General features: G+C 34.4%; 1 protein-coding gene across 2 annotated transcripts; it reads right to left on the bottom strand.

The window, feature by feature from the left end:
• Positions 1-4,454: 4,454 nt before the first annotated feature.
• LOC135076502 (protein toll-like) lies at positions 4,455-19,974 on the bottom strand. 2 transcript variants are annotated; one of them, XM_063970957.1, is made up of 6 exons: positions 19,755-19,974; positions 8,055-8,304; positions 6,647-7,688; positions 6,145-6,460; positions 5,810-5,971; positions 4,455-5,703 (listed from the first exon to the last, which is right to left on the bottom strand). In XM_063970957.1, exons 2-6 carry the CDS (start codon positions 8,191-8,193, stop codon positions 4,942-4,944), a joined length of 2,421 nt encoding a protein of 806 aa, XP_063827027.1. In that variant the 5' UTR covers positions 8,194-8,304; positions 19,755-19,974; the 3' UTR covers positions 4,455-4,941. The 2 variants fall into 2 exon arrangements, with proteins under 2 accessions (XP_063827027.1, XP_063827026.1); XM_063970956.1 differs by having other exon boundaries at positions 19,760-19,974.
• Between the last annotated feature and the right edge of the window lie 401 nt (positions 19,975-20,375).

Genomic DNA, 20,375 nt, shown 5'->3' with positions numbered 1-20,375 from the left:
TCTTTTGCACTGTACCTACACACCAGCTACTTCGAGTACCTGATTCCATTTAGTTGTCACGCGGGTATTGTGCACGCCTGTTATCGCCGACATCCGAAAGTTGTATTCCTCTTGTACATTTCTATACACAGGCACGATCGAATCTCATTCCGCGCGCCTCGCGGGATAAGCGACAACGAGCCGGCAACGTGCCCTGAATTCCATCCCAGTGCAATGATATCAAACTGTAGGTTATTTACGAAGACAATTATACTCAGAAACAATGGCAGGGACAGAACAATAATTGAAGGAATTGAAAGAACCTACCTTATTTTAACAATATTTCGAGAGAGTTTTATTTCGTTAACTGGCAACCCGCATCGAGTTACAGGAAAAACGTTACAAATTAGTTGCACCGAAATGTATATTCCATCCTAGTGCAATTATCAAACTGTAGGTTATTTACGAAGATAACTATATTATACCCGGAAACAATGGTAGAGACGGAACAATCATTGAAGAAATTGGAAGCACCTACCTATAGTTAACAATATTTCGAGAGAGTTTTGTTTCGTTACCTGGCAACCCGGCATCGAGTTACAGGAAAAACGTTACAAATTACTTGCAGCGACATACACATAAATTCCATCCTAGTGCAATGATATCAAACTGTAGGTTATTTACGAAGCCAATTATACTCAGAAACAATGGCAGGAAATCCTGGACAATAATTAAAAGAATTGGAAGTACATTGAACAATATTTCGAGGGAGTTTTATTTCGTTACCTGGCAACCCGCATCGAGCATGGTTACAGGAAAAACGTTGCTAATTACTGCATCGAAATGTTGTAAAGGACGAAATTCGGAGAGATTGTCAACATAAATACTTGTGTTTGTATACTCCTAATGACGGTGGTTTTCTTTCACTTTGGATCTAATTAGGCCTCTTATGAATGCTTGTCAAGGCGGGTAATTAAGTTGTGTCAAACAAACTGTTGATGTTGATTGAAATGTAACCGTATCACTATGAGCTTACATTCCACTTTTGAAATTCAAAATGCAGCATGGAGCTTATTTCTCACATTCCGATATATTATACCTGCGGGACCCGAGTTGGCAACGTGCAGCGAATGATTTTCCAGCGTTTGTTCCACTTTTTACTTTCGTTTAATGGAAATTGGGAAAATCATAAAATATTTATAACTACAATGCTAGAGTTTACATCGATGTATGTATAATTAGAGACACATCAAAACATTGCGACCCATCTGTGTTTTGTGTGAATGAGATGTTTCCACCTTTAATAGGTAGTTAGCTGCCACACACTGCAAGACTGGTTAGTTGTGTTAATTATTATGAGTAGGTACAACGAAATGAACATCTTAAGAGAAACAAAATGATTAGATGCAACTTTTTGGAACTACTTACGTGATGATATTTCAAGCATTTATTTATTACTCTTATAGCAGGCTTGTATCATAACTTGCTGTTATAACTGTCACTGTAGTACGGTCTAACACTGGTTTAATTTGTGAAGAAAGTACAATTCTTTAAGGTTGTTCCACACTCAAAGAAAATATGCTGACAACACATTTTCTAAGCAGATTCGCGAACTTGCATGATGTGTCTTTTATATTATTCGTTTAATACAGTCGAATGGGCATGAGGCCAGCAATATGAAACCAATATTTTATCTCTCATATTTGGATTTCGTAGAACTTGTTTTACCCGAGTGAGATTTTAACATTACAAGGCAGTTTTGTTTGGTTTGTTTTATGTGGGTGCTATAAATAAATCGAAATGTACTTTTTACCACAGCGTTGGATATTTTTTAATTTTAAAAAGTATTTTAAAAAGTTATATTTTTTTGTGTTCACCACTTTTTTACAAATAAAAAGAAATGGTCGCTAAACAATTTTGCCGATTGATTTCAACTTTTGCAGAAAATGATCGCCTTAACGTAAGTGATTGAAGATTTTCTCAGAAATCGTAGCACTTGAAGTGATATCCAATATTCAAAAAATGTTTAAGAATCTTGTCTTTTTTTTTTTTAATTCTATGAATCGATGTACTGGAAAAATAAAGTGAATAAATTAAATAAACTTTAAATAAAAACTAAAAGTAAGCTACGTTTTTGACTTTGTTACCCTTATACACCGTTATCATAATAATACTCATTATTCATAATAATGATAACATGTACCTACCTTGAATGGCTCTTAGTCTTCTATCGGGTACCGTCGACATCACACCTGTGTTTTTGTTGGAAAATAGAACTTATTACAGTTACAAAAGATGGCACTGAGCTTAACTTGATGTGCCGTAGTTCATACATCGCGTGTGGCACGACTAAATAATTATAAGCCTGACCATAAGAGCCAAGGCACACGATGCGTTGCGGCGACGGTGCGCCACCGGAGCGGTGTCGCTGCGGTCGTCTTACACAGAAATATCTGTAGCGGGCACATGATCAGTGCGGCTACGAAATGTTTGTAGTGCGGCGCCGCAACGTATCGTGTGCTTTGGCTCTAATTCCGTAATGTTTAATTTTGTTGATTAAATAACCGGAATAAATCAACTTCTGGACAAAATTAAATAGCGGTTATTAAATGGCCGGCGTCTCGCCATTTTGTTTCATAAATCAACAAAGCTGATCACGGATTCATTAAAACACATCAATGGGTAGCGTTAATCATTATTAAAATATGAGTTTATTTTAATTTAATGTAGAGAGTTTTGTGGCCACTCGATATGTTGATGAAAAGATTGTCAACGAGATTTTATATGAAAGATAGTTTTGGGAACATCCATTAATAAAATCTCATGTATTTATGTGTTTTTTCCGTACCAATAATTTTATTTATTTATGTAAAATCTGATGAAAATTTTACATTTACTTTTTTTGTCAATTTATGTTAGTCTATTATGAAGGTATTCAATACTTACTTATAGCTTAAAATATTCTCTCCGTAGTCAGTCAAGTGGAGACCACGACTGCATACCATATTCACTATGAAACATGATACATGGGTCGATAGCAGAAGCCTTCGTTTGTGAACGAAATCAGTAGACTGAAATAATGATGCCTGTTCACGAGGCCTGAAAAAAAGTAACGGATGACCAAATGAAAATTTAATTCGAGCTCAAAGACAATATACCCTGTCCCTCTCAATAAAAACTTGTTATTTGCGTCTGCACATTATTATTCACATGGCAACCCTGGGGATGCGACACGAGACAGGGTTTTCCCCTCACCCCTGCTCATAGTGCTCATATTATAAAGGTTTCGCTCACCGCATACAGGAAAGGGCGCATTCAACAATGGAACAAAAGTACTCTGACTGCGCTTTGTTTTGTTTCGAGTGGCTCATATTTTCGTGTTTAGCGACAACAATGAATTATTCCTCTTTTTACCCTTATTGATGGCCTCTGAAAGGCTTTAGAAAACATTGAATAAACAAAAAAAAATTTGGAATTTGGGAAATGATCAGTCTGTTTTGGAAAATGACTGAGTGTAGGTAATTTGCTTTTTCACATCACTAAGTTAGACAAAAGTGGGATGCGTTGCTTTTGATCAAATATATGGTTTTTTTTCTCGATAAAATATAACATTTATCTTTAATTATTCTATTGTGCGTAAGCGTTGTTTCATCAAAACAAGTGCTTTGCACAGAAGTTTATGGTTTAAATGTTTCATTGTATCAGTTTTTTTTTTAATAATATTAATGAGAAGGAAAATTATTAATTCTTTCAATCGATAAAAAGACTTGACCAAAAGATGTGCATTTAAATAAACTTTACCGGTAAGATCTTTAAACTGCGAGTAGTATCCTTATTGAATTTATGAGTTCAAAAGAAGTTCTCAAGTTTTATTGTCAAGAGACTATCAAGATAGTGCAAAAGAAAATATAATAAACAACTTTGGTATTAGATATTGAATTCATAAAATGTTTGAAGTATTGAGCTTTCACAGAGCTTTTCTTGCTCACTTTGTTCGTTTGATGTTCCTTGTTGGTTGCGATATGAAAGATAATACCTACTTACTTGCAGCATTCAAATAAGTCGTAAAAGTCAAAATTTCTATTTTGTTGTTTGATTGACTATGTATAGAGCATTGTAAAATCGTGTTTTTTTTGCTTTAGTAATTTTTAGCTTCTATTGACTTACCTTTTCGACTTTGTGGTATTTATACTGAGTGAGTAATTTTAACTCTGAGTCTATAGTGTTGAAGGGTTTGTTCTGGTTTTGCTAGTGTAATGAATTAACTGACATTATGGCTGATAAGAATTAAAATTATTAAAGGGAAATTACAAGGGAATCGAACCCAAGAGTTTTAAAATCAGATGCATAATTAATTATGTTATCTACCACCAGAAGCATATTTTTCTAAGATTGGAAGAAGTTTTACTATGTCTAAGCTACGGTAATGTGTTTGAAAGTTGTAAATTAATTTAAATAATTATAGAGCTGGTAAAGTATACGTTTTATTTTATAAGCTGCAGTTTACAACTCTTAACAACATACAGTTTCCATGAAACTTAAATGTTTGTGTTTTATTTTAATACTCGTATGTACACTTATTAACCAAAACTTGATTACATTAACTATTACATTCGCAATGACAGATGTTAACATATACTTCTTTGAAGTCCGCATCAACGTAAGATATCCACGAAACAAGAAACTTAATATTAACCTACAAGTTACAGTTTACAAATAATAAAATATACCTTACACACTAAATTTTTACATCGTCAAAATATTTCGTAAAAATTTCACAATAAGTATTTTTACCGAACACTTATCGTAATAGTTTTGTTTCGTCTACCTAATAACACAATATTGTTATGAATACAAAAACTGTCCATTAATTACAAAGATACCGATTGATATTGGAACTGATAATATGGGCCTCGTCTATACCGGAGAAGTCAGTCTTTACCTCGCTAAATTACAGAGAGCCTACACGTGACTGTGGGTGAACGTGTTTACGTTGTTGAGGCTCGACCAGTCGGGCAGTCTCGAGAACGAAATGTTCGACGGCAATTTAGCTTTGGCTTTCGCGTACTTGGACTTCATTCGTAACTCGTCTTTTTTCATGTCACCAGACACCACGCCCAAGAACTTTTTCCAAAAATCTGCCTCGCTCCACACAACCGAAGTCCGCTCATCTCTTTGCTCCTTCAGGAACGCGTATATCGAGTTTTCGGGGCCAACGTCGGCGAAAACGTAAACTGTATTTTCCGCCTTTAACATTTCACCGTGAATTTTCTTTATATCCACGTGACTGTAAGTTGACGTTAAGTAGTTCGGGGAAAACACGACGAGTGTTGTGTGTTTGTGTTCCTTGACACACATCTTCAAACTGTCCATAAATTGGTTGTTCTTAGGATTGTTGATCGGATTTATCTGTACTTCTACTCCCTTATGGCCTTTTAGTTCGGGTAAAATCTCTTTCAGGACGAATTCTTCGTCGCTCTCGCAAAATCTAACGACAATTTCCCTCCGCCTTCCACTGGTAACTGCTGTATTCTTTTTGTGTTTTCTTTCAGAGAGTTTTTTCTTTATCAACGAGTTAACTTGTTTCCTATACGTTATGAAGAGTATTAACACTATAATATACAATGACACTATTACTGTTATGATTGAAATGAATATGGTAAAACGTGTGTAGCACGTTTCTCTAGACCAAATGTGGCACTTGAAGTAGTGAATGTCGATAACCTGAAACAATTAAATATTTTCAAAGAACTGTACGTCACGATCACAGTAAAGAGGTATTTAATGCTGCCAGATAGCAGCTTCAAAAGGGATAAAAGAAATTAGTTACCTTTGTCTTGGTATGTTCATCTAAGAAGTCGAGAAAGTAAAAGTTCTGGCATTCACAACTCAATGGATTGTGGGAAATCCAAACTTCTTTAAGTGGCTTTTTAAAGAAGTCTTGGTAGCTTCGTTTTGAATCTGCTACTTCATCCAGTGGGTGATCTCCATCCTGTAATATAATATTACTGTTAGACTTCACGCACAAAATATAGAAAATGTCATATAAACAACTTATTCAGGAATAATAGTGATGTCAAAAATCATTAGTTTCTTACAACGAAGTCGGAATCGACATTAATTTTGTAAATGACAGTCAATATTCCTTATTAAATTGAGCCTTACCCATAGATTCTTGATATAATTATAACTGATATCCAAATGATCATGTCCGTTTATCCACCAATCGTCGAAGACCGTTCTGAACTCGTTATGACTCAAGTTTAGCAATCTCAAATTGTAAGTATGCGCAAAAGGGGACGCCTTATTCACGACCCACGAATTGTTTATCAATTCTTTGTGTTCAAAATCGAGTTTATTGTACGCCAACGAGATAGACATCTTCTGTTTATTGTTGCTGAACAAATACGAAGATATTACTTTCAAACTGTTGTTCTCCATGTTTAGGTAGATAAGGCTGAGCAACGAGGAAAACGTCGTGCTGAAAGTTTTGGATAACATTAGCATATTGTATTTGCAACGTATAGTGTATGTTACATTAAAAACTATCTAGGCGAAACTACTTTTGAGCCGTGTAATCATTTAAGTTTCTTTTTTTTTTCTCCTTATTAATACAGAATCTCAGTTGAAAGCAGTTTCGTCAGATAAAAAATGTTGTTTTCCTTACCCGCTTATTTCAACCAACGAATTGTGTCGCAAATCAAGCTTTTCCAATCTAACCAACGAAGAAAACAGTTTCGATTCCAATTTAACCAATTTATTGTGGCTCAAATCCAATTCCAGCAAGTTAATTTGGTCATTGAATACTGATTCTGGCAGGGACTTGATATCATTGTACGCTAGTGATATGTTCGTTACTGAAGGCGAGTCAGCGAAAACGTCGTACGGAACCCTTTCGAGTCCACACCTTTGAATATAAATCAACTTCAAGTTCGGCAGGTTCCCGAACAGATACTTCGGGAGTTCTTGTAATTTGACATCGTTGTTAAGGATAACGACTGTTTCCAACTCATCGTTAGTCTTAAACAAACTCTGTGGCAGCGACGAGAACTTATTTGAGAATAATGTTAATTTCTTTAATTTCCTGAGCGGTTTGAATATCGACCCAGGAAGTTCGTTAAGTCCATTAGAGCTTAAATCTAATTCTTCGAGCACGTTGACTCCCGTGAAAAAGTCTTTGGAGAACCAGGTAACGTTGCTCTGCCACAACGAAAGCTTTCTTAAGAATGATAAATGGGAAAATAAGTTCGAAGATATATTGGTCATGTGATTGTGACTAATCTCTAAAGTCTCTAATCTTTCTAGTGGCTTGAACAGTTGTTCTGTGAGATTGATACTGTTTGATCTTATGTTAAGCCAAGTCAACTTATTTATGTCCGCGAATAAGTTGTCTGGTAAGTGTGTTACGCCATTTATTGACAGAAGTAGTTTGGTTAAATCTTGAAGTCCAGCAAAGTGTTTTCTATCAAAGTAGCCAGACAAGTTCTTGGCGTTTTGAAAAATCAATGCCATAGTTTTAGATACTCCCATGGTTGTGAGGACATCTTTGAAAGATGATAATGGTATAGGGCAGTCTTTGAAGCTGACTGATTTAAATAAATTTGAAACATTGGCACATTTTGGTAGTCTACTATAGTCGAGACTTGTGGTGTTCTCGCATTTTATGTTTATGTATGTGTTTGGTAGTAGATTTATCTTGAAAATTCGTCCTGAAACAAACAATGGTCGTTAGTGTAACTTGAAATGAACATAATGTTACTTTTGGATTGAAATAAATAGGTATATTAATTTTTGAAAACTGTTTAAATTGGTTGTAAAAAATCAAGTCTGCCTCTTAGTCTGTATTATGAAGCGAAGCTTGGATCGATCGAGGTTCAATGGATTTGAATCAAGTTTTCAGCGTCGTTGTTAGTTTAAGAAACATAAATAACTCTTTTTCGTAGGATTCACTACCACGGATTTTATTTGTTGGCGAAACATTTTAATCCAATAAAAAGTAACTAAACAAAAACTATTCTGTCCTTTTTCTGTCGGCTGTAAAAGACAGTTTGAAACGAACATCGGAGTGCACTCACCGTCGATGTTGCAATTGAGTTCGACAGCGAGCGTGCCGCCGCAAACGCAGTTAGGGTCACTTGGACACATCAACGTCGACGCACCAATTATTTGCAGTGCCAGTGCTGAGGCCAGCACGTACACAAATTGTCGACCCATCTCTGACCGTTACCGAAATGTTTACATTTTATTTCTCGGTATCTTCATCCTGCATTTTGTGATCGAAACTTTTTCAGGTGCCCTCGAAGTTTTCATGTTCGAACATGAGATCTGCGAACAAAATTGAATTCTATTATTACAGAGGCCAGCGCTGGAATTGATTCTGCTATTCATAATTTACGAGCAGACCGACAAAAAGCGCAGCCAGATAAATTGCAGCGACGGCAAATACATATAATGGAAGTGTCTGACCGATAGCCAGTTATCTCGGTCCGTCGCACGCGGGTATTTTCGATTATTAATGTTTTGCTTTATCGATGCTAAATTTATCGCTGAGGTTCTGTGATTTTAAGTTATTTTCTCTTGACTGCTCATCACTATTTTTTCTACATTACAAGAAAGAATTAACATGAGTGCCAAAAATACGATTTAGCCTTAACTGTACAACATGTGAAAGCTTAATCTTGGCTGAAATTCTAAAACACACTCAATACTTCTCAATAACTTATTGCATCCAAATTATATACTATCTACATGGATGCCTTTACGACTCGAGCTTAGTCGTGAAATTCATAAATGTTTTTAATCACTTGCTATGATGAAACTTAGGTCAAATGGAGACTCAAATAATACAAAAAGAAATTTTACCCCGTACAGATATTTCTAGATACAATTAAGTTTACTATTAATATTCAATTTTATTTTGTTAAAACCTATCAAACTTGTTTGTTAACATTCAACTTATAATAATCGTATATAAAACCTCCTTCGGGCTTAGTAGGGTAGTTTGGACAGCCTAATCGGATTAAATTTTAGGCTTACATTTCGTTCGGGGTTCTTAATAACAATAATTTACATATAAAACTACTGTTGGAATTATTAGGAATTATCACATAATAATATTATTTATATTTTGTTTATATTTTGTTTGTTAAAGTTTACTTTCCGGTATCCGAAACTCCAGACATGATAGTTCTATTCTTTTCTAGAAGAAAATTATTTTCTAAAAGAATTTTCTATATTTCTCCACGTGGAGCCATTATATTAGAAGTATTATGATCAGAATATACGGTACTCTTGAGGAAAATAAACTAATAAACTTATTCTTATTACCTACACTATATTAGGTAGGGTATAGATAAATTCAATTACCAATGGAGATGGGTAAACAATCAATTTATAGATCCTTAGATCGCATCTGTACCTACTCCTCGGTTGATTTTTATCAAGAGCTTGCTCTTCCAACAAAAACAGGACGAATATTTAGTACGACTCAATTTATCATACTATTACAATCAAATGTACCTACATAGATTCTACATCATGATGGTAATACTCGTAATAATACTTATACACAGTCGTTGTATTGTACATTATTAAATCTATTCTATTGTAATACAATTTATTAGCTCTCATTAATTTTGTTTTGTACAAAAGGTTTTACGTCTGAATTAAAACTGAAGGAGTAACGAAATCAATAAATTCTATTGGATTGAAATCTACGAAAATTGGAATGGCGACAATTTTAGCGATTCCGATACTGTTACAGAATTTCACAATTAGATTGCTTTACCTAAAGGTACAGACTCATTGTCTAACTAAACTAATATTATAAAGAGAAAAAATTTGATTGTTTGTTTGTATTGTGCTAATCTTGTGTTGTGTTGTGTCTCTGAAACTACTGGACCGATCAGGAAAAAAATTAATCCTACAATATTTCTGATGAACATAGCAGGTACGAAGTTCGCCCGGTTAGCTTGTGTCTCAAAATTGAGATAAAATCTTTTGTTTATAACAATGCTTATGTGCATTTTAAACCTTTGTAAAGTTACTGTCTCATTCTTAATCCCAGTAATTAACATCAAAGTCTAATTAAACTTCGTGCTACAATTATTTGATGCTTAAGTTACTTCAGTAATTTAATACCACTTAGCTAATTCAAACAATAGTCACTGCTCAGTGAATAAGACGAGTAAATCGCAAAATACTGACATTGCAAAGGAACCTTAAGTAACTGACATTCCATATTTTGTTTGAATCTATACTAATATTATAAATGCGACAGTAACTCTGTCTGTCTGTGAGTCTCTCTTTCACGCCTAAACCACTGAACCAATTTTGATGAAATTTGGCATAGAGATAGTTTGAGTCCCAGGAAAGGACATAGGATAGTTTTATCCCGGTTTTTGAAACCGGGACGCGCGCGATAATGTTTTTCTGTGACAGACAAAATTCCACGCGGGCGAAGCCGCGAGCGGAAAGCTAGTAAATAATAAACGAAATTAGGTTTGTGATTTCAGTTAAGACATTATTTGCATTTCGAATTTCAGTTACATACCTATAACATTTCTAAAATCCAATCTAACTAAAGTTTGTATTGAACTATTTAAATTGTTCAATTGCCAAAAAAACATTTCAAGCTTTAAAACATGTTTTAGTTTGTTGTGGCCTTTGTTATGTCCTCTGCATTTAAAAATATAATATTATTTTTATAAACTTAAAACAAAACACGCGCTGTCAACTCAGGGCTCATACATACATTTTATTTTACTTAATTTAAAACCACCCGGTTTATCGTTCATGTTTCGGGTAAATCATATGATGATTTAATTAAGTTAATTGATTAAAACATGTCAACATTTTCAAAAGTTAGGCACCAAACAAAATGAACAATTACTAAATCCTTTATATTGTTCGGCGCTTAAACTCTATTCAATTAATTTTTGTTTTTTCTAGTGTATAAGTACCCTAACATAGCAAAAATAAATGATGTGTATGTCGCAGGCAAATTGTATGATTCCGCATTTTACAAACGGCGTCGTCAGTTCACAAACGCTCGCTGTTCTATGAAATGCCGAAGGCAAAATGTAAATTGCCTTGGCACTTTATAATATGCCACAAAATTTGATAACCAATTCAATCGCCGTTTACAAAATGCCGCGGCAAATTGAAGTATTTAGTTCTTTTTCTTACCACGCGCGGCGCTGCTTATCAAAACAAGAAAAATGGCGTCGAGTAGTGGTTTTGTGATATAGAAAACAGTGCAAATTCTGCGTATTCAAAGGAATTTTCACAAAAAAGACATTTATATTAATAGTGAATTAAGGAAATTTTACGATTCACAAAATAGGAGCAGTGAAAAAGCCGTGGACAAATGAAAAAGTTTTTGAGGTTATCCGGCACGTAAAATACGCTAAGGTGACAATGAAATCTGGTGCTCGGAGAACTGCTGCGGAGTATTATTTATTGGTATAAAAAATATAGTGTTATAGGTTTATTATACTTCTAGGTTTTTTTTAGGTATAATTAAAATGTAAGACTTAAGTAAATAACTGATTATAGTAACTTATTTTGTCATAGTTTTATGTCCCTACCTATCCGTTTGTCTTTAATCGAAAGTGCCATATTATTCCTAAAAGTGTTTCCAAATTAGTACCAAGATACAATTAAAATACAGCTACAATTAATTAAAGTTGTATTATTGTTACTTAAGTATGTCATCAGTTTAAATTAGTTTAGTGTTGTTTTTGATATGAAAATATTTGAATGACTTATGGAGTAGCACGTATTTTAAGTTTGTCCTATTTGAATACAATAGATACCTGATTTCTGAAATAAAGTCTGAGTTGTCCAATATGTGTTTTATGATGGTCACCCTATTGCAACAATCATAGTCGAAATTTTATCAATTGAACGAGTCGCCAATTTGCCTTCGGCATTTCATAGAACAGCGAGCGTTTGTAAACTGACGACGCCATTTGTAAAATGCGGAATCATACAATTTGCCTGCGACATGTATACCTGTATTGAGGTCATATACACATCATGTGTTAAACCATGTTAAAATGTATGAACTGTATGCATGTGACTTTGTTGATGTACCTAATAAATAAATACTAAACAAGCAATATGTAGTTACTTTTTAAGTAATATTGCCCAGCATTAATGATTGCTTCTAGTCAAACATCAGAAGTCAAGTTAGACGCAAGTTTAATATAAAAGTTGTGTAATGTAGCGGCCATTTATCTTGTGTGCCAGAGGCACACGCGGTGCTGTCTGCAGCGAAGCGCCACAGAAAAGAATATTGTGGAAATAAGCTAATAGAGTAGTAAATAATAATAATTAAGATGTTGTCGGTCCACAATTTTATAGGCTTACATTACAGGCTTAAAATAATAGTATTGAGCAATATAATATTGTAGGTATTAATCCTAATGTAGTTGTGGTTGGAATAAAAAGAGGTTTAATTTCTTTACATTCAAATCGCCTGTTAATCAAACCCCAAATAATAATATATGCAAAATCGAAATGTGATCTTCTAACGTAATCCAAGAATGCAATCAGTACCAACTAGAGTCATCGTTCTTAAGTTTAATGTTTAGTGTGAGAAAGCTTAGTTTAACTAGTACTAATCGCATACTGCAATACTTCGGACATGTCCTCGAGGCGGGATGACAACTCCATAGAATGACTGGTCGTCCAAGGAAAAGTCGAAGGAACCCGATCGCGTGGCAGGTCACCAATGCGCTGGACCGACCAAGTGAAAGCAGCAGTGGGAGACGGCGTATGTGACTGCACCAGACAGTCTGCCAATAGAGAGAGATGGAGGGAGATCGTGCGGAGAGTTGTATCCGCCTCTACAACCGATGTGAACAACGCCTCAACGTGACCACGACCGCTCTGCCAAGAGCGTAACGAGTAAGAAGAAGAAGAATCGCTTGGTTTTCCACATCATCTTCACCTGAATTAGTACATTCAAACTTGCAACGCACGTCTGACAAGTAAATAAATGGCCGCTGCATACACAACTTTTTTATTAACAAACTCCGTCAGTTCCCAGATAAGCATTACTTTTGTTGACAACATAAGCAGAACAAAAATAGAGAGACTAAGCAACAAGTTACCTGCATTTATTATGCATGCGGTAACTGAAAACGCATCTGGTGAACACGTGGACGTCACTTTCAGTGGACAACTTTTATGCACGGTTAGTATTTGGGCAAAGAAAATATGTTAAAAGCAACAGAGAAGTTATGTAGGAAGGTCCTTAGATACTTCGCAGACTAGGTACAGACTTTTCGTCGGCCGATAGTTTGATCGGGCTGTTAATTAGTATGAACTTTTATGGAAGTGCGCATATTACACCGATTTATGTCGGCCGATTCCTCATAAAAATTGGAAGCCGATCCAATTATCGGCCGACTAAAAGTCTGCAGTCTGCGGTGTGTCTTAAATGAATCGAGTTTTAATCTTTGTTCTGTAATACGGTTCCTGAAATTTTAAAACCTGGTGGACAATGCCGAATTGCCGAATATCCAAATATTTTCAAGGTAGTTTTTACAGATATAAAAAGGATACGTGAGCAGATGAACTAGCCCATTGAAAAAATGGCGACCTTAATATTGGAAAACCCCACAATCTGATGAAAGGAAAACAGTTCGATATGTCGCACGTGCTCGGAAGAAATCATAACACAACTAACCATAATATCTTGCTACAAAATGTCATTTTGTCAATCGATTTATACCAAAGAGATTAGTGAGCTTTACTTCACAAGGGACTAAAGTTAAAAACTTAAAGCTATTCTCCGTTAGTGTATGAAAGTTTTTTGACGGTTGTACATAATATCGTCCACGATATTTTACAAAATAGTATCTAGATAGATCTTTCATTTATTCCACGCTGTTCTCCACTTGGAAGTAAAAGCTTAATAGTCTGTTCAGCACTATTGGTTACCTTTTACAGCAACAAGTAACCACGTAACGGTAATAGAAACGTCGAGCGAACCACGTGAGTGGAGCGCTAAGATAAATGACTTTCGGTAGATATTCCACAAACACAACTTCTGGTAGCTAATTGTATTACATACTACTTATTCCATAGCAATAGATTTCATTTTGACATACAAGATACATCTATCGGCAATACTGATTAGGTTTAATGACTGTCTTTATGGGCCATTGATGGATGTACACAGATTGTCATATCGATCGATCGTCATAAATGTTGAGTGAAAAATTTCCTTTTATTCATACAATTAATAACATCGCATTTGTCCTGTCGTTATTAAAATTAACAAAAATTTGTTTTGAAGTTAAATACCTATCTTTATTAACTTTAAAAGCGAGTTCATGAAGCATATAAGTAAATGATATCGAATTAATTCATATGAATATAATTTGTTCGAAATTTTGAAAGACAAGAGTGTAAAAGCTGCTTTTAGGTTAATGGAACAATAAGTACATACTCGTAAGGTAAATAATAGTCTATCAAGAAGCCTTACGTTCTAGTATCATATATCACGTTGTTACATCCAATATTGCTTAGCAAAATTAAATACGTGATTAGCTTTGCAAATAGCAAGTTTAATATAAAACTGGTATGCAGTGGCCATTTATCTTCCATGCCAGACGCATATGGGACGGCATTTTGTGCAAGCATTACATTGCCATGGGATTTTCTATCATATTATTCTTTAGTTTGATTTGAAATTCATATTTATTCTTACTGATTTTCTTACGGTTCGTCTAATAAAAAGTTCATAAGTTCAGAAAATATATTTTAAGATATCAACACGATTATGAATAGCACTAAATGTAACTAATTAAGAATGTAACTTGACGTAACTTTTTTATTAGTTTGAATAGTTAAACATTGTAGGTGTAAAACAAAAACATTCGGGTATTTTAGTTGTGTTCAATATAGAGGTAAGTCACCGCAAATTTTCTTCCAGTCTCAACTAGATATGATTGAATTTGAAATGCTGCCATCGCATAAACGGTGCATGGATGGAGTGCTGAATGCACGTGGTCAATGCTCCATGAATTTGAAAATATATCTAAAACCGTATAACTGAGAGTTTATTTTCTTATACCTCATGCTCGGTCAATAGTTAGGCCATAACTTTTGCAACAGCAACCTGGAGATAGATGACCCCTGCATTATATAGCTTTAATAAATGTGTTGTATAAGACTGGAATGCAATTTCATATAGCCCGCAGACTCAGTAAATAATCGCTTTAAGTAAATGGCCAATAAATTGCAGTTACAGCGAAAATTGCTGGACAAAGGCGTTAATGATATATCATTTTGGAATAAACGCCAAATGCGGGTCGAAAAATACCTGTGTGATGTGTTTTACGTTTTCAACTTTTGGTGAAATGTTTGTCGTGTCCATAAAGTACAGTTATGACAAATTAAATATGATGTGTGGTTGTACTCGGAATGTAGTTGTAGTAAAGGCGATTTTGAAACGAAAATGTTTAAACTTGATGTTCTGTTATCTGTCTGGACAATGAACAAATTATTATACGGCAAATTAAATAATTTGATGATGATGACGATGATTTTAACGGATATTTTTAGAAGTCTGTATGAATTTAATTTAACAAACGTTAATTCCTGACGTGGAAAGCAAATTATAATCCTATAGAAGCGTGAAATTGCTTCTGCTTTATGCCTAATGAGTGTTATTCTAGCTCCAAAATAAACGCTATCTAAATGTTAGCAATGTGTATAAAGTGTTTATTGACGTTTACATTATAAATTATTCAAATGTTGAACACGCATGTTCACTCACAGCTGTTAAAATTTAAAGCAGCACTCTGTAACATAATTATTTATTTAAAAAGTCACTTTGGCAATTTAAATGTTTAAGGGTTGAGTTAAGGGGTGGAGGGAGAGGGCTGAGTTTCCCCCTCAATAAATGTTACTTAGATTTCATATATTAAGTTTGTAATGATGTCCCAAACGTAGGTAGGTAAGTTACGCGTTCTATTTACTTTTTAATTAGTGAGTAAAGACACAATAATGGAAATCGATCATAAATGATTGTGGGTGTCTATGAGTCAACTATAGTCTCACTATGAATATAGTAGGTTGATTCAGAAATAGTAGATCCTCACGCTTTTTTCGTATTTTTTAATACTGTGATATATATCTACAATATCTGACTTGATATCACTTAGTTCTTACGACTAATACTCGTATGTGACGACGTAAGTTCAAACTTCTTCAGACTTAATTAATTCCCAAGTAACTCGACTATAAACATGTTAGATAGCAAATCTAGTTAGAAACAACTTCAAGAAACGTGTCGCACGTCGTAAGTTTACAAGATAACTTCGCATTGATTTACACAAAGTCCTAAAATAAACAAGTAACTCGCAAGAACCCTACTAAACAGGGGAGGTGTTTAGTTAACTAGAAATGCAACACCTGGTGTGAAGCCTTTAATCCGAGGGCTCACAACTACGTGGTATTAAATAGAACAGTCGCTGTGAACTTAGCAAACCGAAGAGAAAATTAAATGTTCGTTCATTTGGTATCTTTAGAACTTCCAACGCTCTAATGTAATCAGATCTGTTTAAATTCTGTCCATGCTTTTATATTCGAGAATTTTGAGAGCAAGCGCCTAACTAGATAAGTGTGCGAAGTTTTGAAACCTAAGTCTTATTATCAAATTACCATGAAAATCAGCATTTTTTACACTGACATCTGTATCTATAGAAGCTAAAAAACTTAACAATTTTGGTTAGGACTCAATTTTAGAATGAATTTGATGTCGTTAATGTAAGTATAAGTCATGAATATTAAGGGGACACAAGTTCGTGATACTTATTAATACCAACACTAGAATGCTCGAGAAAACAGCAGCTCTAATTTTTGTCTTGCGAGTAAGACAAGGAGTTGAGAAGTTGAGTAACTTCAGCCTGAGATTAGGTTTCCCAAAAAGTTTCTCTCTGGGGATTAAAAACCCAGTGAGTGTAGGGCTGGCTCGTTAGTTTACATTGACTAAGAAATATAGAAAAATAGTTTAAAAAACGCTGTCCCAAAAGACACGGCAAATATACTTTTTATATTATGGTTAAAAGTTCAGAACTAGCTTTTTGAATCCCATTTAAAAACAAATCGAAATGAAATTCTCAGAAAAAGTTCTTTGTACGAACCAATTACGAATATGCAAGTCGATGCAAGAAAATGAGGACGTTGACCCGCGCCGGGAACTGCGTACCGAATAAAATTTAACTTTATTTATAAAAGCAAGCAGTATTCCACTCTGAAGCACCCAGTACCAGCACTGCCATAAACAAGTTATTCTTATTGTGTTTCACGGAACTCCTTCCTATTAAACTTTATCTACTTATTTTTAACTGTTTCCTCAGTTCAGAAGTTCTAGCAATCTCGTGTATCAAAGAGCATATTAACGAGTTCAGAATTGGGATCCAAGTTTTGACAGTGAAAAGCGTCACAGACAGTATATTATGTACCTATGTCCCACCTACATATACGAGTATCTAAGTGGGTGCTATTTAATTAGATATAATAGTCATATTAGGTTGGTACTTGTGAACTTTGTCAAAATACATTAAGTGGTTCATGGATATAAAAAATATCTTTTGAACACTGAAAAAAATGTTTGGTAACTGCTTACACAACAAAAGTGACCACCGAACACTGGTTAAGAGGAACAAAATGTTGTGTAAATTAAACAAATAAATCTGTAGTGAGCTAGACTTAGTTTGGTTATAGTTAACACTTAGTTCGGTGGTCACTTTTGTTGTGTAAGCAGTAACCAAACATTTTTTTCAGTGAACACCCATCTAGATAGCTATTTACGTAAAAAATGTGTGATACATTCGTAATCTTGTCATCTTAAATGATGATTCTGAAATTGTGAACCCAAACCAAACTTCAAATTAAAATTGGGCTACTGTCATTAATTTTGTACACGTCGCATGAATGCTAACATGCAGATCCAATTTCGAAAAACAAACAAAATATAAAGTCACAAAACAAAATTCATCCCAACCCCGAGTACCTACTGAAAAACCCCACCAAAAACAAAACAGTCGTCATACACCTCCATCTATCTCCAACATTCAAAACCAGAAAACGAGGTCGTGAAAAAAGCTAAGGCATTGTTTATCAAAGAGCCCCCGAGAGAGACTGCCGGCGTCATCAAAAGGCCTAATTAATTAACTCGAGCACTCGTTATGCCTGAATGTGCCCCCGGGCAAGTATGAATAAGTAAACAATAGGCACTCACTTATACGGGAGAATGACACGAGAAATATGTCTGAACTCGGCGTACATATTAGAGTTATGACAGACGAATATGTGAAATTCCAGGCTGGATGTTGAAAACAAAACCTAGCTAACCTAACCTAATGGGTACAAAAATAATTATTGAAAACAAAACCTTGTTACCTACAGACTTACATACAGACTTGAAAACTCATCTAACAGGTAAATTTAGACTACGAACAAAAAGATAATGTATTTGTATCTTTACAAAAGTACTTTAGTAAATGATACTATTTTCGTTGTTGCCACATAAACATAAATATTTACTGCTCCTATTAATGTTCGACTCCTGAGCTTCGACTCTTTAGTTAGGTCTAAGTATTAAACTACGGTCGTTCAGTTTACATAAACATTTACAGCTTAGTTATTGTAGTCTTTCTAAAGAGAAAACGTACAAAATGATGAATGTTTTCGTTAATATTATAATAATACTCATCCAGCAAAGAGATAAAGTAAATAAGAAAATTTTATTCGATATCAGCTTTTTATTCCATGTTTGAGTCTCAATATTTATTAATAAAATTAAATGTCCCTTTGGTAACTTTCTACAACAAAATCTTAATAAAGAAAGCTTTCTTATTGTCAATAACCTATTTATTATTTAGATTTAATAAATTAATTCATGCTACAAATGTTAGGGATCAATCTAACGACTAATCTCAATAGGTAGAGACGCAAAAAATCTCCCATTTAAATGGAGGAGCCCTTTATATTGTCCACAACTCGGAAAACGGTAAAATTGGAAACGCCACAATAGAACGTTTTACTGTTTCTGCAGAATAAAACTTAGATAATGGACCAAAACGATGGGTGACACTTTATTTGGGTCTTCAAAAGGACTAATTAATTACTCGAACCTTCGTTATCCTTGAGTATGCCTCGGGCATGAACTCGTACGATGAATTGTACTCGTATATGGCTATGTAATACTCGTAGAATGGACCTTATTTACTCTTCGACTGTAGTTACAAAAAAGTCACCAAAAATGTAATTAGTTAAAAATAAATATTAATTATGTAAGTAAAAAATCTAAATCCGATTTACGAAATTAAATTCCGTCTAATACAATAATTAACACAAAAAAGACAAAAACAAAATAAGGTGTGATTTCGAATTTCGGGATAAACCACGTGAACATTCATTAACCAAAGCATACATAATACAAAATGATCAAAGAAGTATAAATTATGTAGATGTTTCATAAACGTAATGAAAAGAGTCACGACACAAATTGTGATTAATATCATGCTTTTAAATACTTAAACTTATAATAAATACAAACCACTGAAGAACGAAGAAGTATAAATAATTGAGTTCCATTGCTTTTAAAATAACTAAAAAACGGCAAAGAACTTGCTCAATCTACACTTTTACAATACCTTCTGGCAAAAAAGATAACAAAACAAAGCTTAAAAAACATCTAAGTAAGCATCTAACATTAACTATTAAAATCTATAAATAAAATATATCAATACCTCACCTGTTGAAGAGAATATCCAAGCACAATCAGCTAAAACCCCGTAGATATTAATAATACGAATCACCAAAATTCAATCAGTTGCGTTTACAAATTCATCGGCGATCAATTATTCAAGTTTTTCCTCGAAAATGGGAGCGAGAGTGAAAAGCGGACCGTAGCGAGCGACGTAGACGTGCTACGAGAGCTACGAAGCGACTACTGCAGACTACCGCTACGAGCCGTAGTCTACTACAAATAAGAACGTTCGGAATCGTTCGGGAGCCGGCGGAAAGACCCGAACGCAGTGTAAAGTTAAGTCCGACTTGACCACAGCTAAAACGGAACGGCAAACTACTTTAGGGGTAGTCTACACGTCGTAATTCTTTTAAGCAAACTTTCTTTTTATGTTTTGTATTTACATTTTAGGTCGTATTAAAAAAAATACGTTGGTATTAAAAATGTGTGCTTTAAATTTATATTTAAGTATTTATCCATACAATGTAACTTAATTCACTGCTAGGTACAAGTACAATTTTACCTATTTTCTAACCATTTTTCTCAAAATCAAACATTTTCAGCTAATCATACTGTTTTATTACAGGTGCTTTGATATGAACATTTGGCAAGTGCTAAAATG

The sequence above is a fragment of the Ostrinia nubilalis genome, chromosome 12, assembly GCF_963855985.1.
Source record: "Ostrinia nubilalis chromosome 12, ilOstNubi1.1, whole genome shotgun sequence".
Classification (NCBI taxonomy): Eukaryota; Metazoa; Arthropoda; class Insecta; order Lepidoptera; family Crambidae; genus Ostrinia; species Ostrinia nubilalis.
The sequence above is the reverse complement of the archived record's forward strand: the minus strand, read 5'-3'. Positions and strand labels throughout refer to the sequence as shown.

Coding starts and splice junctions, on each gene's coding strand:
- LOC135076502 (XM_063970957.1), bottom strand. CDS start 8,193: ATGGGTCGACAATTTGTGTACGTGCTGGCCTCAGCACTGGCACTGCAA. Junction 6,461..6,646: donor TCGTTGGTTGAAATAAGCGG/GTAAGGAAAACA, acceptor CAAAACTTTCAG/CACGACGTTTTCCTCGTTGC. Junction 5,972..6,144: donor ATTATATCAAGAATCTATGG/GTAAGGCTCAAT, acceptor ATTATATTACAG/GATGGAGATCACCCACTGGA.